This window comes from Phasianus colchicus, chromosome 2 (assembly GCF_987193195.1).
Source record: "Phasianus colchicus chromosome 2, bPhaCol1.hap1.1, whole genome shotgun sequence".
In the NCBI taxonomy this organism is placed as follows: Eukaryota; Metazoa; Chordata; class Aves; order Galliformes; family Phasianidae; genus Phasianus; species Phasianus colchicus.
The window spans coordinates 103,849,535-103,874,794 of NC_143437.1; the positions used below are offsets into that span (position 1 = coordinate 103,849,535).

The 25,260-nt window shown below is 37.1% G+C and overlaps 1 protein-coding gene across 5 annotated transcripts in view; it reads right to left on the bottom strand.

Moving 5' to 3' along the window:
• The window catches only part of ATAD2B (ATPase family AAA domain containing 2B), a 72,857-nt gene that overhangs the window by 15,861 nt on the left and 31,736 nt on the right, over window positions 1–25,260 (bottom strand). For 4 of the 5 annotated variants that reach the window (XM_031595911.2, XM_031595909.2, XM_031595912.2 and 1 more), the window contains exons 16-24: window positions 20,764–21,075; window positions 17,499–17,631; window positions 15,487–15,673; window positions 14,642–14,827; window positions 13,654–13,789; window positions 13,122–13,318; window positions 10,563–10,722; window positions 6,545–6,667; window positions 3,405–3,542 (exon numbers count right to left, since the gene is read on the bottom strand). In XM_031595911.2, the coding sequence (XP_031451771.1) occupies window positions 3,405–3,542; window positions 6,545–6,667; window positions 10,563–10,722; window positions 13,122–13,318; window positions 13,654–13,789; window positions 14,642–14,827; window positions 15,487–15,673; window positions 17,499–17,631; window positions 20,764–21,075 (1,572 nt within the window). The remainder of the gene's footprint in view (window positions 1–3,404; window positions 3,543–6,544; window positions 6,668–10,562; window positions 10,723–13,121; window positions 13,319–13,653; window positions 13,790–14,641; window positions 14,828–15,486; window positions 15,674–17,498; window positions 17,632–20,763; window positions 21,076–25,260) is intronic. The other variant, XM_031595910.2, reaches the window with a different exon arrangement.

Genomic DNA, 25,260 nt, shown 5'->3' on the forward strand with positions numbered 1-25,260 from the left:
AAACATCTCTTGTAGTTCACATAACACAACACATTCTGATTTCTTCTTGCTCCAAATGTCATTTTTACATTGGCCAGCTATCATATTTATCATTCTGCATGCAAGACACTCCTCTAGAAAGAGAGCAAAATCTGTAGTCTGTCACTGTGGTGTGTTATTAAATACTGCAACAAAAATGGTAAGAATGGAAAAAGTAAATCTTCCCCATATAGTTTTTATTTATATGTAACGTTAACAGAAGGAACTGCAAGAGATAAAAATAACATGGCAACATACTCCATCTACTGGCAAGATGCAGTAGTAGGACAAAGTTTTACTATACAGCATCAAAACAATTAAAGAAATAATATTGCTTTGTGTGCTAAAGCCTATCTAAATCACTTAGCAATGATTAATTTACAGACACAAAACTCCACATTGCTGGTAGTTTCTTCTTCCACACATACACACAATGGAAAAGTCAGACTCCCCTCATTTGTGTCCAGTCCTAAGAGGCAATGGGCACTGACTGAGAAAAAAGAAATTCAATTTGTAATCTAAAAATGTACTGTAAAGGTGATCAAGCACTAGAAAACGTGGCAGAGACATGTCATGGAGCCTCCATTCTTTGACATATTCAAAACAGAATAGAATACAAGGCTGAGCAACCTACTCTGAGCAGATGAGTTGGGCCAGAAGATCTCCAGAGGTTCTTCCCAAGCACAGCAATTCTATCATTCTTGGATCCTGCAACTACTTACACCAGGCTTTTGGCTTACATCCCACTGTGCAGGAACTTGCATTTTTCCCCAAATATGCAGTCAATACTGATATATTTTAAATCAACTCTGGCAGAATTCTACCAAATGAATTCTAGCAATGCAATACTTCTGAAATTCATCTATATTGTAATACAGAACCTGCTATAGGTGTTACCCCAACAAGGGATATGAAGTTGCAGATTAAACTGGACTATATGTTTTGTGCCACATTTCTGATAGCCCACATGGACTAATCATAGGAAAAACTTGAAATACATTAGCAAAATTAAATACATTACAAAACAGCAGGTAACTACAAATCTAAGTAACATTTCATTAAAAAATATGTAAACCTTAGAAAACAACACAATCTCGTTCTTTACTGTATTACCCGTGTATTAAACAGAGATTTCAACTGGGCAAGGCTGCTACACTCTCTGTAGACCACTGTGTTTCTCGTGAAAATGCCTGACAATATTTTCTTTAAGGTTCTCAAACATTTTACCTGAATTGACTCTTTTGAAGCCATTTTCTAAAATACTGTGAACAAAGCTCCTAAAAAATAATTTCATTGAGAAAACAGTGTTACAATTGGTGATTACAAATAAAGAATAAAAATTTAAAAGAAACAGCATGCTAGATCAGCCCCCCACCCCCACAAAAAAAAAAAAAAAACACTAAGGAAAAAAAATGAACTTGAATTCAAAAAAGAGGGGAACAAGAAGATTTTCAGTATTACTAACGGGCAACCAAAGTCTTCTTCCTATGTAATTAAAATATATCACTGTCCTTGCTCCTCTGCTTCTGCAGTGCAGTTTAGTCTTCAAAAAATATTAGTTCTTGACCATAAAAAGATTCTTCTGCACCTCTAAATCATCTCTATTCTAAAATCATTTATTTAAACTACTTTGTTCCATTTATACAATCACAATCTGCCATGTAATTTGCTGCTATTTGAGCTCCCTTACCATCTGCCCAGTTCTGCTCTCACTTTACTACAGTTCCTTCCTCCAGTTCCTTTTCTGCACTGCCTCTCTTCTTAGTTTTTCAGTCTCTGCAGAACTTACCACATCAATCAAAGTGTGTCCATGTAATACCCAAATCCCTTCTACACATTTCTGATTGAGTCATCAGCTCCTGGTTCTCCCTCTTGACTACTTGATGCATGACACTACTCCTGGACCAGCTACCTTTCCCAGTCTGATCCTAAAGAGGCAGATATTCACTTGATGGTAGTCCTAAACAACACAGTCTCCATTTTTGGGTTTTCTCTTTAACCATCTAAAGCTCCAAAATGCTAGCAGAAAAGGTCCATTAACACTAGCTCTTTTTCTGTTTACACACAGTAAAGCTAGCAAGTTTCTTCAGTTGATGGCTCTAGTCTTGAAACAACTGCCACTGAATGCACAACAGAGTAACAGAACAGACAGAAGAGTTTCTTTATATGCAGTACTAACCAGTAACGGCTGCTCTCTCTCTTCCTGAGAGATGTCCAGCTTAAAAGTCTGTAACCCCTGCTGTCCACTGTATATTATATACTATACAGAGCCAGGAGAAAGATCAGTTGGAATCAGTCTCCACTGTGGGTTTCATAGGAAGCTAAGAACACTGAGAATCCTCTCTCTCCTTTTTGCCAAACAGCAACTTGGATCCACATCATCAGTTTCTTACGTAACAGTTTAGTTGAGCCATAACTCTATGTGATTGATTTTAATTCCTTTAGCAGAAGAAATTACAGCTCTAGGAAAAAAAACTATACATACCTAATTAAATAAACTATTATACAACAATGCTATCATTCACATAAACAAAGTTCAGCTCTGGACAGTTATCCCCATGCCAAGAAAATGCTCTCACCAGGAAAAAAAAAAAAAAAAATATGATCCAGGAGAAGAACAAAGGTCAATGAAAATGTGACTTTCCCAATCTAGTCTGCCTATGAAGCAGCAATTTTCCTGTTTCCACACCTCCAGCAGGAAAGCCATGCACAACAATCAGCATCTCTCTCACACACAACATTTCTTACTATGTTCATGTTTATAACAAAATTTACTGTAGTGTATTACCTGTTCTAATCAACTCACCTCTTGAAAGTAATTAGCACTGCCTCCAATTACCTACACCACAGTTAAGTAGTCACAACTCTACATAATTTTAGAGACTTTGACCAATTAACTGGACTAATTCAGTAGGCTGCATCAAGAGTATCTTAACATCCTTCAGTAACAGGTTGAAAACCATGTAGCACAAATGAAAAATAGCTGAATTTGTAACTACTTTTAAACTTTTAGCATAGTACTGTATGTACTGCAAATAGGAAGTGACCAGTGCATGTGAGAATATAAGGCAGCACGCAGGTATGTATCTGTCAATATACACACCATAAAGACTCGGCCAACAGCTAAAAGCAATGAACTTATTGAATAGTAATAATAGCTATTTAAAATTAAATATATAAAATACACTACAAGAACAATTATTCTTTACTACAAAAACAGAAATCTCTCTTCTTTACAGTTTCTCGGGCAGAAATTTCACACAGTCAGAAAGAGAGCATCTCTTAAATTTCCACGCCTAGTATTACCTCTGGAAATAACCCAGTAAGCAGTAGTCTGCCATCAAAGGTGCCTGTAATTTTGCACAATCATCACCCAAGGTACTCACATGCACATTTAGTTGCAGAGTTGGGCCACACCGCCATCGTGGGCTTCTGTTTGTTCCGAAATGTTTCTTCAACTCTAGCTTCTGTTTTGCGTACAGCGGAACCGTGAGGATTTATTTGTTCTGCTGTTACTGATAAGCCTGCACACAGAAGATAACCATACCTATTTAAATAAACCAAGCTGCAAAAAACTTGAATTTTAAAAGAAACTTGAAATACCATGCAATAAGAGCACATCAATTAATATTTAGTTGGACATTCAAAACAAAGATTAGAATCAAGAGTATTTGTTTTCTACTAACAGAATAACTTACTGGCTGCGTGCTCTTTAAACTGTCAGCTCTTAAGGCCTAGGAAAATATGACTCTCTCACACTCAGGTCTCCAAAGACCGCACGCTCTTATCCACATTTCCTCCATAAAACAAATTCTTATTGACAGTTTCAATTTTTCCTAATTTTAAACAGACGATTTGAAACAAGTGGCAATTCATAACAGCACAGTATGCCATCTCAAAGACAGTACATGAACAGAAACTTGCACTGTCATCATGATCTACGTTATGTAAAATGGATCCAGTGCAGAGTCAACGGGAGCTCTTAGATGGAGAAAAATGAGACTCTGCTTTTAACAGGAAGACTGTTGTGCTTTCTGTGGAATAGAAGTTTATCTCACAGTTTCTACTATTTTACAGGATTTTTAATTAAATTTTAAAATTCATATTTGGTTACCAACACTCTCAAGAAAAAAATATATGTATGAAGTTTCCTATTTGTGAATGAGAATTAGCTATGCATCCACTGTAACAGTCTTCTTAAATGCCATAACATGTCTCCAAGAGAAGCCAGAATAAAGTGACTGAGAGCAGGCAAGAAGCTCTAAGACTGACAGAAGCCAAACTAAAAAGATTCTCAAAGCAACTCTCACTTAGCATTTTAAGCACAAGTATCCTGGAATCATTACAAATATTTTAAACTACACATCAAATATATTTATTTACTCAAAGCACTCATCATTTCTACCTTGCTATCTGCTGGTTTCAACAAGAAGCTGCAAATCCAAATAACCTTGTACATATTTTTTATTTACCAGATTAGGTTTACATGCTTCCAACAACAGACATATTTCTCTAATACAAGAACAAGATATTCTAGTTTAACTTCTAGACACTAATTCTGCCACTCTGTAAGATTTGTCACCAGTCACAGTACTAAATAAAATCAGCAGATCTGACAGAAGTGTAGAAAAGATATTTTTGTTTGGAACTGTGGGGGAAAAAAAGACAGGGAGAAAATATCCTGCATTTTAAAGCTTTGTAAGATTGCGAAACAGCTTGCCAAGATAATTGTGAAGAAAATGGATATAGAGCTTTTTAGCCTTAGCCTTCATCTCCTGTAGTTCCTGGAAAGCAATTAAGAGCTAATAAATGGCAACATTCAGAGAAATCAATGGCTTTTCAACTGGGCAAAGATTAAAAAGTCTACAAGATGTGCCACTTGCCTTCCAAAGTCCAATGTGCTCAGAAACACTTCACAAAACTGCCAGAAAATCTACAGAAGCCTCACACAGATCAGCTTGAGTCCTTCCAAATCTCAAATTGAAGTCTTTCTAAACGTAGCTGAGAAAACACTGGCCAAGATCTAACCAACTTTGAGGCTTATTCTTTTTGTCAGGCGGACAAAGTTGATTTTTGATGGTCACATTCACCACTCTAGCTCAATCTGTGACTGCAATACTATTTTTACCTCTTCAGGTTTAAATGAAAATTGAGCTGCTAGTGGATTCCAGTTAGCTCTTGAGAAACTTGCAAGGAGCAACTGCAAACTCTACTTACTCTCTGTAACAGACCCTTATACACAGCTAACTTTAACCTCAGAAGAAATAACCTTCAGCAATCACGAGGAACTCGCAATGGATAATTAACTGAGCATAGCTCTCAGTGTGATACTAAGGCCAGAATTGTGAACATCCTTTTAATAGAAAAGAATAGAAAAGTATTAGTTCAAATTTACTACCACAGTGAATTACAATTTCAGGTGCACATTGGAAACTCGAACCAAACGAAACGAAAATACACGACTGAATTGGAAAATAAGAGGAACAGTATCCATTTAAAGCTGAAGAGAAAGCCTACAGACACTTGCTTAGTTCAAGGAAATCTATTAATAAAGGGTCTTCAACCTACTGACAAAAGTATTTCAGGAACCTGCAAAAACAAGAGTGATCATGGTCAATTTAGAAATCTAACAATGCAAGTTTTTCTTATCTCTTGGTTGGTTGGTTTTGTTTTTTTCCAAAGCAGGAGTTGAAGCAGTAAACAACTTTGGAAGGCAAAGCCAGAATTACTGCAACAAGTAGGCATTAAAAAAGCTGGATTTTTTCTTTTTTTTCCTAACATTACAGTTTAGAAATTTTCAACCATTCTCAATTTTCAGAAAAAAAAAATTCATGGAGGTACAGAATTTCTCCTGTAAACGAAGCCTTTCTGACAGCACATCTGGGTTTTCAGTTACCTACAGTGGTCAACTTTAGAAGCTGCCCATAGACTTGGAGGTCTATAAACTACAAGCTGAACACAACTGCACTAATATGAACAAAAATGAAGTCAGTGCCCCAAAAGAGGGGGCTGTTTTTCCTGATTCTCAATTATTAGACTGTCAATCTCATTCTCCCCTCAGGGAGGATTTAACAGACATTTCCTAATCCAAAAAGTCAATATATTATCACCAAAAGTACACTTGGACACATGCCAGGCTGAACTGAAAAATACAGTGTTTTAAATGGTGTTCTCCCTAATCTTAATTGTAAATACACTGGATTTCTAGAACGCAGCTCTGGCATTACCATACCTTCAATTAATACAGCAGTCCCAATGCCTATCTACCTGTTCACTGCATTCAACAGTGCTTTCTGTAGCAACAGCCACTGCATTCCTCTTTTGTAAAAAAGGACAGTGTTTTATCAGATAAACTCACACAGCTGGAAAAAGTAGACAAGTTTCAAGCTCAGCCATCCTTTAACAGGTACTGCCCGAGCCTGACACGCACTCCATTTTCCATTTTAAATTTAATTTTTTATGTGGACATTTGTAATTGTCTTCTATCCTATTTATGTTCTTTTATGATAAATGAAGCTAAACATACCTCTTTTTCTTCTTGCTTCCTTGATTTCTTCACACATCTTATTAAATTCTGGATCCAGTTCAGCAGCAATGATAGCATGAGCAGTGTCCTTCAAAGTACAAGCTCTATGTCTTATTATTTTATCTAGAAAACAAGACAGAACACATTAATTTTAATCACAATTAGTAAAAGACTTATTATTTCTACGTAAGTTTGTTCTGTATATGACAATACTGATACAGATGGAACTGGAAAATAGAAATACATGAAAATGTACACGGATCAATATCACAGCGTGCTCAAAAATTCCAACGCAGCAATGTTAAAAATATAGTAGTTTTCAGAAACACAAACTGTTAATTTAATCAATAGTGGCATTTCTAAACAAAGGCAAAAGATGAAAGATGAACACACTCAAATCAACTCGCAGCTCTTCAGAACTCACGAAAACCAGCAGGTGAAGGCAGTTCCCACAGGCAGATCTACACAGAATCATGGAGTACAATAAGATTGCCCCAAGTAACAAGAAACTGGTCCAGGAATAAACTCACTAAGGGGGTAACATCCATATATTGTCAGCAAAATCATACTGGACACCCTCTGAATTTGTATGGCAGATCTGGACTACATTCCTTTTTTTTTTTTTTTTGATTGTTTAATTTTTCTTCAACAAATGCTAAAAAATTCCATCTCACGCTTCACCAGATTCCTGTTGATAATGAATAGTTATTTCTCATTTTAACTTGCTCCGGGAAAACTGGCCAAAATATCTTTGAAATACACAAAAGAAATTCTTCCATTGCCGTTGCAGTATTTGAGAAGTAATTTTGACTTAGTAAGTAAAGCCATATGTGGAGAAAACTGACATCTAGAATGCTGCTTTTCAGTGAAATCTACAACACCATTTACTTTTAGCACAAACATATTTAATTTGTCAATTCATCCACACTGAATTGCTTTTTTCCAGCTGATGGATGTACTTATACAGCAAACACCAACATTAATGTCTGTAACACATTATATAATTAGCATATTTAATCAGTTTTAATAATTACTAAGTACAACAATTAAGAGTATCAATGAACATTTATTAAACAAGGTTTATAAATCTAGAAACAGTAAATTTTACAGATGAGAGGGCAGCTGAGTCAAAAATAATACCAATATCCAGCCCAATCAAGCCCTCAGTATGTTTTCTGGGGAAACCTACTACTGCTTAAATTGACTGGAAAGCAGATTTATTTATTTTTTTTACCCACATGTACTTGTGGAGCATCTTGATTGTGGTCACAAATAAACATCTGCAGTTTACTGATGTATAGGTCAGGCAGGAAATAAAATACAAAACAACCTACAAAAAGGACTGGGGGGAAAAAGCTTCTATAGTGATCAAAGCTCTACATGGAGTTTAAGTTGGGTTTTTGATATTGATTAGAAGCTTACTGTTGAAACAGCCCTCCCCAAAACCAGGTTTGTAGAGTCATGTCAACATGTCATACTTGCAATCCCATTCCACTTTAACACAATAGGTTGTTATATAAGCCTACCAAAAAGCACCATGAATGTAAGCACAAGTTGAATCACACTACCACAGATGACCATGCCACCAACCGTATTCTATCAAACAATACAGGGGCACAGATTCCCAAGTCTACACACCAGTCATTTTACTGAAATGGCAAATGCTGTTCTGCATCTTTTGAAGGGAACATTTGACTGAAATAATTCTTCTCTCACATCTTGTGATAGGCAAGACTTTCCCACAGACGTTTTGAAGATGCAAATAGTAATCTGTCTAATACACAAAGATTGTTCCCATTCCTGAAGAATGGAAAAAACAGTCAAGTAAAGGAGGGAAAAAGAAGGGTTCTCTTACTAAAATCTATCTGCAACTGTACAGAAAAATAATTTTTAAAAGAACGAAAACAATCCAGTTTTGAGCATTTGTATTCAGTATATGAACTCTTTACTCCGATTGCCTTCCCAAACTGAATGACAGAACAGAACCAGGTACAGTATGATTCTTCTGCAAATTCATGCACGAGACAGAGGAGCATATATGCCCAGCTTTAAAAATGTGAATGTTTATAGCTTAATAATCAGTTAATGGAGTTTTTATAGCTTAATAATCAGTTAATGGATTTGAACACATATAATGCCTACTCAGAATAGAAATGATGTACTGCTTCAGCAGTGCATTCATACAAAAACTCCCGACATCTTATATGCCAGAAGAACAATATATAATCAATCTGTGACAACGCAGAAGACAGAACTATCTTTCAATTTACCTTCTCAAAGTTGAGAAGCTACAATCGGAAAAAGCCAGATCCATTTCTCCTCATTTAATCCTGACATAAAGAAAAACTAAAGTATTCCTATTTCAGTTCCCTAGGTGTGTTTCCTAAAGCTCTTCTTTAGTCAAGCTCAATGAAAAATTCTGACTACATTCTGCCCAAGCTGCCTATTTCAAGTTTCTGCCACACCAAACTTGAGATTCATGTCACGATTCCTAGAAGACCTGACCTCCAAAGTCTGTTCTTTGGAGGCAGAGACCTGCTCTACAACTTCAAGAACCTCTTCAGACTATTTATTTCCCAGAATTAAGCAACCAAGCTTACAGATCCAAAAGGCCTAAAAAAGGAGAACAAAAAGTGTGTATTAATGCCAATTTTTCCCAAAGCCCATCATTAAGTCAAAAACATGTCAGTCACATGCAGGAGGTGTCTCTCCCAGCCCTCACTACGTGAGCAGGCACTCTTCAGAGACACTCAGAGAATCCCACGTGCCCATCAAGGCTTTGATTAGCTCATAATTACACATTAGAAGTCCTTAAGCAGTGTTATCAAGAACACATTGAATCATGTGCTGAATTCTACCAGTGTATTTTTTCTTTTTAGCTGTAATACAAAAAGCATCCATAAATCAAAGAAAGGTTTCTTTTCAAAAGCTATGAACTAGCACTATGTTCAGAAGGCACACGAAACATGAAAAACACTCAACTTGAGGCTTCACAACTACACAAATGCAAGGCAATTCTTCTCACATGACCCTGGCTTTGCAAAGCTAGGATCTGACATTACGGGAACTAAACTGTGCAAAACAATTTTAGAATTACAACATGCTTTTCAAAATAACCACCCAAGAGGATTAGTGCTCTCAGCATTCAGCTTACAGCTCAGAAGTACAGGAGAATGGGAAAGAATAACATCAAAAATTTGAGAAGGAAAAATAGGCGTAATCAGGCTATAACCTGGTAAAATTATTTCATTAAACACTTAAATGCACTGGTCTACAGACAGATTCAGATTTCTGGTATCACAAGCATAAAATAAAACTACATTAAAAGGACATTGCTTTTGCATTTTAAATGTTTTCTTGATGATTCTGAAAGCTGCCAAATGAAAGGCTTTCTTTCAGCAATATTCACAATAAGGTAGCCCCTGCAAAGAGTATGAAACATGCTCTTTCCTTTGAGTATGAACAGCTTCCCATGCATTTCATTCCACAAATTTTGCCTTAATTGAAAGCACAGCGTGACACTTTATCAAGACCAAACCTTCTAAATCTCTCCTAACCAGCTGCAGCAACTTCCTTGCCCGATGATCTATCTCACTTTATTTCTATCCCCAGACAGACAGTTCTTAATTTCTGTGGGTGCATTTCACATTTTAAGCCAATGAGAAAATAAAAGCAGACCACTGCCAGATTGTGTGTAGTATTCTCTACGCAGCTCTGCAAATCGCACTGGCTTTTGTTGCATATGCAAAGTCAATTCAATGAAAATGAGCTATTGAATTTTAAAAGGAGCTACAAAACCTAATTTATTAGAGAACAACTCTAAGTGCTGTAGCTCTTGTAACGTCCCCCAGTGCTCCAAGTGCCTCAGAACACTAAAAGCACAGACACTTAGGAAATTTGCTTGTTTATCTTAATTATTATAAAGCACGCAGCTTATTTAGAGACTAAAATAGTAACTGAATATGTGATTAAATACCAAGCTTTCAATTTAGGTAAGCCAAGATGAAGTAGATCCTACCTCCAGGATCTTTGTCTGGATTGTACTCCAATGCATTGCTGCATATCAGATCAATATCTGTTAGGAAATCCTTGGCTGTTAAGTAGTTGTGTTTATCAATTTTGGTTATTACTGTTGACAGGTCCATTGGCTCTTTGATAACTTCAAGGTAATCTGAAACCTGCAATCAAACAACATAAAAAAATGACAAAGGAGTGTATTTGAACACTGCTAGTTTCATACCTTTATACTCTTATTCATTCATGTTTAGCTCCAATACAATAACTAAACAGTTTCAATAATAAAAGAAAAATTATGTTAAAAGTCAAAGTTTTAACTGGACTTCCAGTTTCTTCAAAATGGATTTGATGGTGTTTTTGAGGCACAGCGTTTTATCTAAATGCATTTTTATTTCTCCTTTTTTTCGGTAACTGTTTTAACACTATCTTGAGCTGGAAAGGGAAAACAAGCAGCTTCACCCAAAGAAAAATGAGGAAAACTGTGTGTTGTTCAAGTTTTCAGTAAACTTCTCATTAAACTGAACAGTCAAATTACCAATTTGTACGTATATGTGATTAATTAGTTCCTTCACTCAATTTTATTTTTTAAAAAAAGTCAGGTTTTATTGATCGAAGACAGTAACTTTACAGAAGGGCAGTCTAAAGAGAAAGTATTGTGTCAGAGTTCACAGCTTACTATAAGCTTAGCTCATAAATGGAAATTTAGCACCCACTAGGGCACGCTGAAAAGTATTTTACATAATTAATGGTACCAAAAGGGGCTCAAGCTTGACAGTCAAACGTATCAGCACAGCTGCTGTAACAAAGTTCATCAAAAAAAAACCTATGAATTTGTTATTTTTTACTTCAAGGCAGAAAAATCCTATACGTGCATGTTTCACTGCAATTAAGGTTGCAATCAATTAGAAACACTGGCAGCCTCAGAAACAGCATTGCTTTTTTTCTTTTGAAATCACCCACGTATAATGCTAGCTGCCAAAATACTGAACAGTTACATACATAGCCAGATCAAACTGCAATGGCTCCATAAGACTTAATAAGTTTTTTTAAATGAAGTATATATAGATATTCATAGAAAAAAATCTATTACAGCATAAAATAACTTGAATGCTTTAGTGCAGTGGACAGCAGCCTAAGCACACACTGAAATTTATGCTGAAAAATTCAAATGGCAAAAATTCTCCTTATGTCTCTCTCTACAGAAACATGATAATTAGTTCATTGAGTGGAACGCCAAGTCATGAGCTTCCTCTTCTCATTAGCACATCAGAAATAATCTTCACTGGCAACTGTAAACACTGCTGTTGTATTAGTCAGGAAAATCTCTGATTTGTCACATAGCAGCATTCCCTCTGCAACACAAGCAGGAGTGGAACAAGCTTAACACTTCCTCAGAAAATCAGACAGCTCTTCTACAGTGGGACAGAGCCATGCTTGGAAGTATGACTTGGGACAAAAAGGGACAATTTCTAGTGCTGTCACATATTACAGGGCATGCAAAAAAATCCTGCTAATGGGATTTCATTTAATTTCTCCACCTACAAAGCCAGGACTGTGGTTTTGTGGATGTTCTGAGTGGGTTTTTTTTCTCCCTACATTTATTCACATGTATTTGAACTGTGACTTCATTGGGGGAAAAAGAATTTTACCATGAGTACTATGGATTCCCTACAACTCCTAAACAGTTTCATCATAAAAATACTTCTTTGACCATGCTCACACTGAACTGCCTTATTGAAGAGCTCCTCAGTCTTTCAAAAACAGCTACACAAGACTGAGGAAAGCTCCCACTAAGAGGACTGCATGAGACAATAAAAATACGCCATTTAGACGTGTGAAATTTACAATACAAATTCATTTTCTACAGTGCTGTACTGCAAACATCTCATATTTGCCTCGTAGTATCTTCTAAAAGAAATGTTTCTTGAGAAAAAAAAGACAAACAACCCTAACTACCAGACTTGCAGCATTTGATTTTTAAGTCAGGCTAACCCACGTCCTTTTCTTATACAAGCATCTGAAAATAGATTTGCAGATCGAGCCATCTTATCAGCTAGGTGTGCACACTATATAATCATCCAGCAAATGCCTTATAAAGTGCTACCATCTGCAATTAATGGCATCTATAAGCATTACTGCTGAAATTATTCAACAATACTATTAACGCTTGCTACATTACAGAACACAGATTGCTTTTCCAATACTATCATGCCTGCAGGACTATTATGCTCTAAAAGGTTTTATTAAAGAATAGTATTTATGCTTCCAAATATTTCAGAAGCACTGGTAGGGATAAGAGTGGCATTTTTAAATGCTACTTTTAGTTGAAAAACTGACAGAAAAGCACAGTTTCCTACAGGTTAATGGTACAAAGAACATTCTCAAACTCCTTGCATCTCAATTGATGTGGCTGTGACCGTCTTGCCAGCTAAAACAAGCAGTCTAGATAAGAAAGATCACGGCTAAAACATTCATTTTACTTATTCACTTCTCCATTTCCTTTTTCAATGGATACTCTTTTTCTAATAACTTCATTGTTTGCACATCACTGAAACAAGACCTCTTCAATATCCACCGGTTTGCTGAAGATGTTAAAGCGCTTGTCTGTAGCCAGCCTCTTGGTAACATCCCTGAGAAACAACCGCAGCTCTCTCAACGTGTTCTCTTCCTGGTCCTCCATTCGTTGTTTTTCTGCTTCCGACAGCTCACGGGCAGGAGACGGCAGTGCAAGAGGAAGAACTTCCATAGCACGAAGAGCTAGGGAAAAAAAACAAGAAGTCAGACAACAGAAGTATTAACCACAATGTATTTTATGATTGTGCCCCTCCAAATTTCACTACGTATTTCACGGGTCTCACCAACGCAACAACTATCAATAAATCCTTAGTCCCACAGTCCACCCCATTTTCTGAAACCAATAATTGCAATTCCTCCAATTCTCCTCCAAATAAACTTTTTCTGGGTACAGAAACACTGCCACATATTACCTACAGTAGCTGTCAGTTACTCATGCCTTTTGAAAAGAAAAAATGTTATCAGAAAACAAAACACTGAGATCACATTATTATTGGCTTTACTGTAATTTAGTTTACCAGCCTGTTTCCTTCTTGGTGGGGGCATTGCAGCCTCATCAAGAATTAATCCTCTGAAAAATCGCAATCTGTCTTCTTCACTTGGTTTCTGAATATAAAAAACCTCTTCATATTGGATTCTGAAAATACATTTCACCTAGAAAGAAAATAATTTTACGTGAAAATTGAGCCTCCACTCCAAATGACATAATTAACAACCATACAAACACGTTCATCACAAACTTTTCCACAATCAATCACATTAGAAAAGACAGGAAACTCTACCCAAATCTCTGTACACAGAAGGAAGGGATGCCATACAGAGGGACCTGGACAGGTTTAAGAAGTGGGCCCACATGAACCTAATGAGGTTCAACAAGGCCAAGTGCAAGGTGTTGCACCTGCACTGGGGCAATCCCTAGTACGTCTATGAACAGGAGGAAAAAGGCCCTGTGGAGAAAGACTTGGGGGTCCCAGTGGATGAAAAGCTGAACATGTGCCAGCAGTGTGCATAGAACAACATCCCTTTGTCTAGGTTGGGTCAGTTATAGAGGTCCAGTTCTCTCCCAGCTCCTTCTGCACCCTCATCCTGCTCGCTAGCTGAAACATTGGAGAGTTTTCAACACTCTTTCTCTCTTAACTGCAGAACACAACATTATACCAGCCACTATGAAGAAAATCAACTCTACCCTAGACATGCTACTGGAATTCCATTGTTGTCTTCAACAGCAGACCAGAGAACGAGCCCATGGTGGGTTAAATCCATCAATCCTTTAAAGGAACTATGTCATTTCTAAACAGCAAGTATAGCTCTTGAACTTGGCCTCCTCAGCAAAATAGTGTGGAGATTCTAATTACCAATAATATGGAAGTACCTCCCTCATTACTGAAAATTACAAATTTTATAATAAAGTTTGAAAAACAGTGCAAAACAATGTTTTCATGTGATCAAAACATGCTGAATAGCACACGCATCCATAATAATACTGCCCTCCCACAATAAACTTACCTCTTCAGGCAATTCACTATACATGGACTCAGAGGTAGACAGTAGAAATATAGGGGAAAAAGATGGTATATCTTGCAGCAAAGTTAGAAAAGTAGCTCTCACAGTTTCACTGACAGCTTCCCACCAATCACCAATCTGAGGCATGTAAACAATACTTGGTACTGTTCTTCGAGCTTCACGAAAGATCTAATTAAAAGTAATAATGATATTCAACTAAAATCAATGTTATCCCCCACGAGAAGCAAAACTCTTGCAGACTAGGAAATGACTTGTGTTGGTAGTACTTGGTATACAAATCCTCCAGTAAATTAACATTATCTAAGAATTAAGGCTTTCTAAGCAACTGTTTGCAACTATTAGCTGTATCATTCAGTTATTTTATATCAATGTGGTAGGACCTACAAAAATACTGCTTGTCATATATGTTTTAAAACTTGTCAAGATTGAACTACCAATATGAAATTTGAACTGGCTTGCTATCCTTACACACCATAAAACTCACCACACACTTAAGCATTTACAGTAAGTAATTGAGCATAAATCCATAACACAACAATTTACACACAAACTAACAAAAATGAAAATCTGGAACCAAAAACCCAGATTCAATTTACTTGAGATAAGGTTTGTGCCTGAGTGGTCACGTTAAAAACATGATTACTCTCTCAACAGAGAGATCTGAATATCCATCTAGAGAGACCTATATTTAAAATATCAAAATACAAAGAGCCTATGAAAACCTGGCTTTTATCTAACACACCACTCAGCTCCCATTATTTAGATGCTACAGATCTGTTCCAGAATTACATCAGAATTACTTATTACAAGAGAATTTTAAATGTCACCTGTGCACACGATTCCTCAGGTGTTTTGGCACTGACTGAATAAAGTGCTGGCAGATCTAGCCTGTGTACAGAGAACTTTTCAAGAGTGTGCAATAGTGCTGGAGCAAGGTGTGAAGTCTGACCCGAACCCCTCTCTCCAGTTAGCAGTAATCTCGGTCTGTAAGAGGTTGGCTGGTGATAAGCTGACCTGTAACAGACAATAGTTAGAATTAACATGCCACTGTTACCAATGGACATACATATAACCTCAATCACTGCTTTATTTTAATAAGCCTGGATATTTGTTTTGGGTCTTTTGTTTGCTAAGAATCCAAAAGACCGAGTAATGGACAACTTCCTACAACTGCCTAAAAAGATTCAATAAACTGTAAAATACTTCAGCACTAATTCAGCTCTAAGTAACTCAAGCTTTGTCTACTACTTGAATTTCTCAACAATTTTATTCAAACTCATCTGCAAAAACATGCACATGTTAAACTTATACATCATATGAACACGGTTTCACATAAATGGACTTTCAGTCAAGATATCTATTTGGTCACATCAAGTTCATGCATCTGTACAATAACCTCAGAAATTTCAAGTTAATGAATTCATCCTCTAAAAATAATACTTAAGATTTCCAAGAAAAATGTAATGTGTTGTAATTTAAGAAATAGGATTTAACAAAAATCACCGTTCATATTCTACTCTTTTACTAAGTTTATTTTATGAGAGCAGAAAGACTGCAAAGATAAACCTTACTTTCATTCTTGCATGTCTTCTTGCTAGAAGACATCTAAGAAGGAGTTCATGTAAGAAATTTGGTATTAAATTAAATTTAGTATTAAAATACTTGACCACACCTTCTCAGAGAATTTAAATTATATCCTTAGTTTTAAGCACAGATTTCCATAAATGCTGCCCTGGCATCACTTTTTAGCAGAAAAAAATTTAGCATTTTTCCACAAGATGGCTCTACTGAACAGTACAACTACTGAGCAGTTCTCCTAACCTCATTTTCTTTATTAAGCAAACTCCCCAGAGAACCTACAGAACACAGGCTAAAACAGTTCTACCTAAAAACCAAAGAAATGTTACTTTACAGTTAATTACTGTAGGCAATTCAAATTAAACAGGAAGGATTCAGCCAAATTTCACACAATGTTTCCAAATTCCCATTTCCCAAAAACTTTCCAAAAAAAAAAACAAGGAAAAAACATATTAAAAAACTCAAAACATTTTTATCGTTTAACCAAACAACTGCATACACTGAAGCTCAACAGTGCTTCAGACCAAGAGAAAGCAAATCATCTCTACTGTCATCATAATGTTTCCTACAAAGTAAACCTCCAAAATCATAGAATCATAGAATCCTTAGAGTTGGAAGGGACCTCTAAGGGCCATCTAGTCCAACTGCCCTGCAATGAATAGGGACACCACAGCTAGATCAGGTTGCCCAGAGCCTGATCTTGAAAGTCTGGCCTTGAAAGTCTCCAGGGATGGGACATCAACCACATCACTGGGCAACTTGTTCCAGTGCCTCACTCCTTCACTCCAAGAGATTTTTTCCTCATATCTACCCTAAACCTACCCTTCCTGAGCTTGAAACTATTTCCCCTCTTCTGTCACCACAGACCCTGTGCTAAAAAGGATGTCCCTTTCTTTTCTGCAGCTCCTCTTTAGGTACTGAAAGGCTGCTCTCAGGTCACCCCACAGCTCCAGCCTAGGGAAATACTCTTCAATCTCTCTCTACCCAGTGTGGGTATTTCAAATCAGTACTGCTTGTTACAATTGAGAACTGCTCTTAAGATCCTTACTTCTAAGACAAATCCATCTGTTCCAAGCTGTTTCTGATTGCTGTGTTCAGGATGTGGCCTTACCTAAGACCATTACAATCTAAAACCTCTTATCCGTGCAGTTATATTTTTCTCACACAGAACAGCATTGCCACCACACCTTTATTACCTCTGCTGATCTAAGTGTGCCATAGTTTCATCCATCTGGTTAGAGACAGTTAGAGAAACACTCACATTGTAAAATGAAGGTAGGGTTTATGTATAGCAGCTGATGACTGTTTCTTTGGTGATCCTGAGGGACAGCTCGTCTCAAAAATTGATGAAGCATTCTCATCTTCACTATCATCTAATATTAGACTTGGTACATCTGTTCCAAGAAATACATTAATTAGTCTCATCACTTATGCTCACAACAAACAAGAAAAGGCATTACAATTTTCTTCAATTACAACACTTATTTTCAAGAGTAGGAAAAAAAAATATTATAACTGTCAAAACGTAAGAACACAGAATAATAATAAATACTTTCCAAAAAAAAAAAGCAAATTAAATACTGTATAAGTCTAATAATTACAAATTTACTCTTCAAGCCATCAAGCAGAACAATCTCACAAACAAAAAACTGTTTAACTCGCTATGAATTGCTTCATTTAATTTTATTTTACTGTCAGATTTTTCAAGGATGAAGTTATGAAATTTTTAATTCCTCAGACTATAAAGAATTTTGTATTTCTTTCTTTAATACAAGTGCCCCAATATTTATAGGTTCTTCCAAAATTATTCTCTGCGTGATCACGTGGACAATGTCTGTTTACAAGGAATTGTTTCCCACACTCTGACAATCTGCCAAAACAAACAAACAAAAAAAGCCACCACAAATGAAACTACTACAATCAATGCAGCTAATCCTGAGTTCATATTCTGTACTTCACTCTATTTTAATTCCTTTTCTAATGCATCAACATGATGAGGTAATTTCTACGTAGTCCTTCAGAAACAAAAAGCTAAAAGACTGATTACATTCTAAAGACAGCCTCTGGGGACAAAAAAACTGCAAAAAATGTAAGCGTGGCAGTAAACCAAAACTACCAGTTGACAGAAGACCCATTTGAAAATTAGGTTCTGCTAAATTAACTACCATGGCTACAGTGGGATAAAGAATAGACCGCTGCCATTAGATAATGGAAAATCAACTGCTATGAGATCTTTATTTGCTCCTTGGAAAGGAATTTATTTCATGTTAACTTCAAAAACCATCCTCATTCCCTCAGCAAAATCAGTTTGCATGAACAGGGTGAAAATGGTCAGCAAGAGAAGTGCAGAGGTCAACAAAATACTCTGTAATGGATGGGCCAAGCTGGAAAGCAGCTCAGCCACAGCTGCACGCTGCTGCTGCAGGGTAATCACCAGAGACCTTAGCAACACTCCAGGTTGGCCACAGCCATTTAGAAAAATGGAGTGCTGTGAAAAAAAGACACAAAATAAAGAGATATGAGAGTTATTCTCAAATATATGACCCACCACACACATGTACTACTACCCTGAAACAGTAATGGCAGCACTGACGGTGTAGGACAGAGATGCCACCTAACAGTTATCCATCCACACGTGCAGTCCCAGGAATAAGTGTTGAGACAACAAAAGTATTTGATGAGGATATGACAGCTCTCTTGGCAAACAGCAATGCAGTTACATTTTTGACAAGCATGCTTCATAAAGTGAAGATAATGAAGGCCCACAGATCTCAGTCTGGTGCCAAGAACAAGCCCATATCCACAAGTATTAGGAAAAGTTGCTGGATATCTAACTCAGGGCAAAGACAGAAGCCCTTCACAGCATCACAGAAACACCAAGGTTGGAAAAGACCTACAACATCATCCAGTCCAACCATCCACCTATCACCAGTAGTTTTCACTAAACCATACCCCTCACTTCAAACCAACTGAACATAGACTTCCTAACTCTTGGAGCACTGCAGAACTCAAGATGCAGGATTTTTGCTATACCAAATGTGGACCCACAGGGTATCTCCTACGCTCATGCACTAAATATTCTCAAATAGAACTTTATAACAAAGAGAGGGGTTTTTAATTCAATTCTTTAATAACAATAGTATCCAAACTGAGTATTACCAAAAGGTAAGAAGTATGAAGGGAGACAAATTTCTTACACCACTCTCATTTCAAGAGAAGCTAATGTCATCTAACCACAGCTGCAAGCTAGTTTCACTTCCCTCAGCTCCACCACTCCCTAACCTCACCTCAGGCCATCTCCACTCTTGAAATCTTCAGCTATTCCAGTCAGCAGAGAAGTAACCCAACAAAAACATGTTTTTAAGCGAGCTTGCCAATAAAACAATTCAACAAAGGGCCTGATGTGTACATGAAATTCAAGGGACAGAGCAAAAACGCACAGCTGGCCTGGTGGAACTGCTGCAGCCAGCACAATATTCAGCCTAAGCTGCCTGGGGTGCAGTCTGAAAGCATGTTCTGGAACAGAAAAGAAGTCATAGCTGTCACAGATCTACTTTATGACTAGACTATTTTCAAGTTAATTACACACAACCAGAAGTAGTGTTTATAAAGCCAGAGGGATGAGGGCGTTTCCAAATATGAACAGTAAAAAATATTGTGTCAGAATACAAAGACATCAAAAACCAAAGTAATTTCAACATTTAACTTAAGAAATGACAAGGCTAACTATTAAAGTACGTCTCCAAGAACACAAAGCGCAGAACCTACTGAATCACTGCCAGTCAAAACAGTCAGTCACGTTCCTTTTTACTCTCTGCTTCACTAACACACTCAAACTGTTCCCACTGCAGGAGTTCTGACACACTTCTGATCCCTTATAGCACATTGGACTTCACTCACTAATTTGGCAAAAAAAAAGCTAAAGACACAACAGCTAATAGTTCTCAACTTGCTACCTCAGCAGAAACATCTCCAGGATCAGAAGTGCATCAGGCACTTCAAGGTGAGGAAATCATCAGGACTTCCTCATTATCCAGGAGATGACCACCCCACAGGCCCAGGGACTTTGTCTAACCTACACTCTCAACTTCTGAGCTCTGAGCTCCCCATAGAACTCCTTTGCAGGCTGCTTCTATCCCATTAACAAGCAAACAATTGAGGACAGGTAATCGACACTCAGGCAGGAACACCAATTCCAGGTCCTAAGGTGCTGAGAAAGACTCTATTCAGTTGCTGTTTGTTTTTGTACCATCTGATTATGTTCTATTATTTCTCATTTAAACTATAATTCACTTAGGGGTGTGGGTTTTTGTTTTGTTTTTCCAGATAGTACTGAAACCTACAGCATATTGGTCTACATAGGTTCGTTATACATAGGTTCATTAAATGCCACAGCAACTTAAAATCTACAAAAAAAATAGGCAACAGACAAGTAAACTGCATTCACATTTGAACATAACACTAAACCAAACACACATCAGGTTGTAGGCTAGCAGTCCAAGAAAGTCAACTGACAACCCACATACCTTCACTTTTGTCACTCTGGCTGAACTCAGCATGAGGAAACACTTTGTGTAAAACCTCAAGAAGGTCAGCAAAGGTACGTTCCAACAGTGGTCTGATCACAGGAGATAATGCATGTCCTGAAGATGTCACGGCACGTTGGGAAGCAGGCACAATGTTCTGCATTGCATGATAAAAATCCTGTGCACTGAGAACTACTGACGAAACATCAAGCTGTAGCTTCTGACTGCTCACATAAATCTGGGGGTAGCGTCGTCTCAGGGCAATCAAGGCAGCCTCAGTGCAAAGTGCTTTTATGTCAGCCCCGCAGTACCCTGGTGTACAAAAAAAAGAAAGAAAAACAAAACAACCTTGCATGAAATAGCACTGTTGTGCTGCATACATCTCAAGCATGCCTACAGCTAAAAACAACTGGTAATACTTCGTTGTCGAGGTCCACAAAGCACCTGCCAAAACATGCCAGGCTATAATCCAGCCACAGTGTTGTATATCAAGAAATTATGTACAGTTACATTGAAATACAGACAGAAATGAATCCTACCCAATGGTTCAAATGACCTCTGTTTTCACTACACAGCATTTATCTTCAGCTCATGGTTTTCAGTCTGTCATCACTCTCTTTTTAATGCTGCCTCCAGTATACTTGCCATTTGTAACTGGCTAGCCCTGGGGTTTGTTTTTCTGTTTGTTGCTGTTTTAGTTTGCTTAACATCTCTACATGAATATATGTATTAAAAGCAAAGTCGTTTTGTTATATTGGATGAGCACCTAACTATTACATCAAGAAAAAAGGTTAATGAATAAAGAAGAGAAGGAATCTCTGGTTAAAAAGGCATACTGTAGAGTCTTAGAAAAATGTGAACTTTTACCATTGAGGAAAATGTTTCAGACTTCTTATAGTTTTGTAATGTTACCAATAAAAGAGTAGAAAAGCTACTAAAAAGCATTACAATGTTCATTCAGCCCAGCTTCTAAGTATCTACAGGTGGCTTTGCATAATTGCTTAATCGTCATTATTAAGGACCACAGATCTGATAATTATGAAATACTTAGGGACTTAATACCTCTGTGTTTTCTGCAGTTCCAGTGGCTTGGGGTTTCTCCCCAGAGCTATGTTACAAATTACAGAGTTAAATTACAAATTTTCTCATATCTCTCAGCAAGAGACATCAATATGCTGCCGTATTTTGTAGCACAATAGCTCCATCTTTCAAAGAACTTTAAATATTATTCCAGTGGGGCACAGTCTCTACAGGAAAAGGTAGGATAGTACAGATGGTACAAAGGCACTATCACCTACGTTCATAGTTTTGCAACCAAGTGTTTACAGAAACTCATTCTTCAACTCTCTATGTAAATTCTTGTGGCTGTTTTGCTTCCCCCTCCCCACCTCCTCCCATTCATACTTCTTCTACTCTATTTTTATATCAGTTTTTTTGGCAGTACCAAGTCCCAAAGCTGAAGCCTGCTGCCTTGCTTCTCTCCATCCTCTAATGTTCTTGCAGTGCTATGGAAATGCATAGTTTCACAAAAATCAATATAGCAAAAGGAACAAAGTTGATTCTATACACAACGTTGAAAACATAAAGAAGTAAATAAGAATAAAGAAGCAATAAGATGAGGGGGAAAGACAATTTTCCACCCTCATCTTTCAGTTACATTATTTGAGGTTTTATAATACAAGATACCAACTTTCCAGCTACAAAGACAACTTGCACTGGCTGAGACTTAAAATTCCACCTGAAATTCTCAAACAATTCAACAAACAAAAAAACCAACTACCTAAGAAAGAATGCCTTGAATATCAGACTTGCTATACAGCTTCTAAGCTGTGTTCACAGAAAAGTTAGTGACTAACTGCGTAAATTTCATGAGCACACAGATTGTTTTCTAAGCAGCAGCCAGCAATTCACATTCACAACTTACCTTAAAATGAAATAAATACATGTTACATTTGAAATATGCTCAAATATGTCCATGTATATTACTTAGCAGGTAATTATTTTCAGTGCTAAGGCTGTTTATTTATTTATACCAACCCCCAACACGAAATCAAAACCATGCAGGCACACTTTGTCAAACACATGTACTTATTAAACAGTACCTACATGTCCATCTAAAAAAAACAGAAAACAGGTTTTTTATCCAAGTTTTGCTTTCTTCTTTCAACATGAGGTAGCATTTTCCCATTTAAATTAGTCTACTTTTCATGCAACAAGCTTTCTGAATTTAACACATCTAGGATCACTAAAGCAAAGCTTAAATCAAAAATGTACAAGAGATATATAGAACTCCAGTGGCCTTAAAAACTAGTTCAGCATCTTCGTCACAGAAGATTCAGCAGCTCAGGAGCTTGGTCCTTTTCAATTTTTCTATTAATAAATGCTGTAATACCACTTTCTAACAGTCTTTTTAATCACCGCTTGCACATCTCCAAGGAACTGCAAAATTAGGAAATAATAGCCTGTAGCCTACTTCTAAAATTACATTCTCGGGTGATCAGATACACAATTAGTCTCCATTTCTATTTTTCATTTCTCAGGAGCAATTACATTTGAAGAGTAATAATTGGTGTCTCTTTCTAAGGGATTCTCTTGTGTACACTGTACATCCATTTCAGCGACAGGAAAATTGCAAAAAAAAACATATCTTGTGAAACATTGAAGGGTTTTTGTTTCTAAGAAGTAAATGCACACTGATTAAGATGTGAAAAAACACGAGTCAAATGCTGTCAAAGGGAATAATAAATAAAATGAGTCATACCTAGATGAAATAATCTGAATTTATTTCTGTCTAAATTGACACTATTGAATCAAGGCTCAGTGCATTTATTTCCATTTTGAAGAATTCACAAAGGATGTTCACTTTGGCAGGCAAAACACACTGGCACAACACATCAAAAAACTAAGTAATCTTCTCAAGGAAGCCCATTTTGCTCTGCCTATCACCACCACACTGTGCTAACTAGTTTTGAAGTCCAGCTTTCAGAAAACAGATTTCCAAAGAATGCATTTTGATCACCGAAATCTTACAAGTCATATTTTTACTGTTCCTATCCTGCAGATACTGCATGTACTATGTACTCTCTAAAGTATCCTCTGCCCAATATCCACCCCCAAAATCTACAACTAACTGCTCCTGAGCTAGGCTGAACATCTAACTGAATGATCTCAACCACTGCTTTTTACAATAAAGGGTAGTGAGGCACTGAAACTGGTTGGCCAGAGGTGCAAGACCCATCTCTGGAGACACCCAAGGTAAGGCTGGACAAGGCTCTGAGCAGCTCATCTAGTGTAGGTGTCACTGTTCAGTGCTGAGGAGTTTGACTAGATGGTCTTTAAAGATCCCTTCCAACTCAAACTTTTCTATGATTCTTCCAGTTTCCGCAGTACACCTCTCTACAACTCCTCCCATGGAAAAAAGTAAGTTGGTCAAAGTTCAGTATTGTGAGAGAAGTGAAAAACAATGTTTTCTACACATTGGTGTTTTTCATACATTTATGAAAAGTATGCAATGCTAAAATTAATGCCATAACTTCCTTCTCCCACATTACATTAGGACAGGAAGAAGGTCTAATAAAATACTATTTTGTCACAAAACATTCCTTCAAAAATAACTTAACAGGCACCTCGAGTACGATGGCTTGCTTCTTCACAATTCTACTTAACATCATTTCAATAACACTCTTCACACTGTAAAAAAATTCATCTGCAAGATGAAGGCATTCACACTTGATGTTTCCAGTATTTTCTGTTTCCTACAAGACTGAGCTAACAGCCTCTCTACCTACAAAAAATTATAGTTCAGAACAATAAAGCAAGCACAAGAGAAAAGCAACGATTATAAAGTTCAGGATTGCTGTGACCCATCTCCAGTGCACACTTACATGACAAAAATGGTATTAAGTACTTGTGCTTTTTGACAGTAGTAGAAAGACATCACTGTGTGGTCTTCAGAGTAATTCCATGTTCTCCCCGAGCAGCTTCACTTGTCACACACTCATTGCATTTATGTGGCAATTCAGTCAAGTGTGTTCTTTAATTCCCACATACACAAAAATCTCCTAAAAGGCATCCAAAACACCTGGGACAAAAATCAGCCCTCTGAAATAACTTTTTTGTGTCCTGGAATCTTCCCCTTGTAATATCGTTAAAATTGTACCCCTGATCTTACAAAGTTTTGAGTCACACATACATCTGCTTCCCCAAAGTCATTTGCTTTGGTAGTATTTCAGCAGGTTTCTTCATTAGGATCCACGTGCTTGTAAGTTAAGTGTTGCCAAGCTTGCTGAATTGGACAGAGGTATAAACCATGCTGTGCAAAAAGCCTGTTGGGTGTAGGAAGCTCTCAGGGATGCAAGGGGAGGTTTTAAAATGGGGGGGAAAAAAAAAAAAGGCTGTACACAGGAAGAAACAGACCATCACATATTCTTATCAGTGTGAGAAGTGGGCCAATAAGTTCAATTTGCAGGTACATCTGCAAATTACAAAGAATCTGGA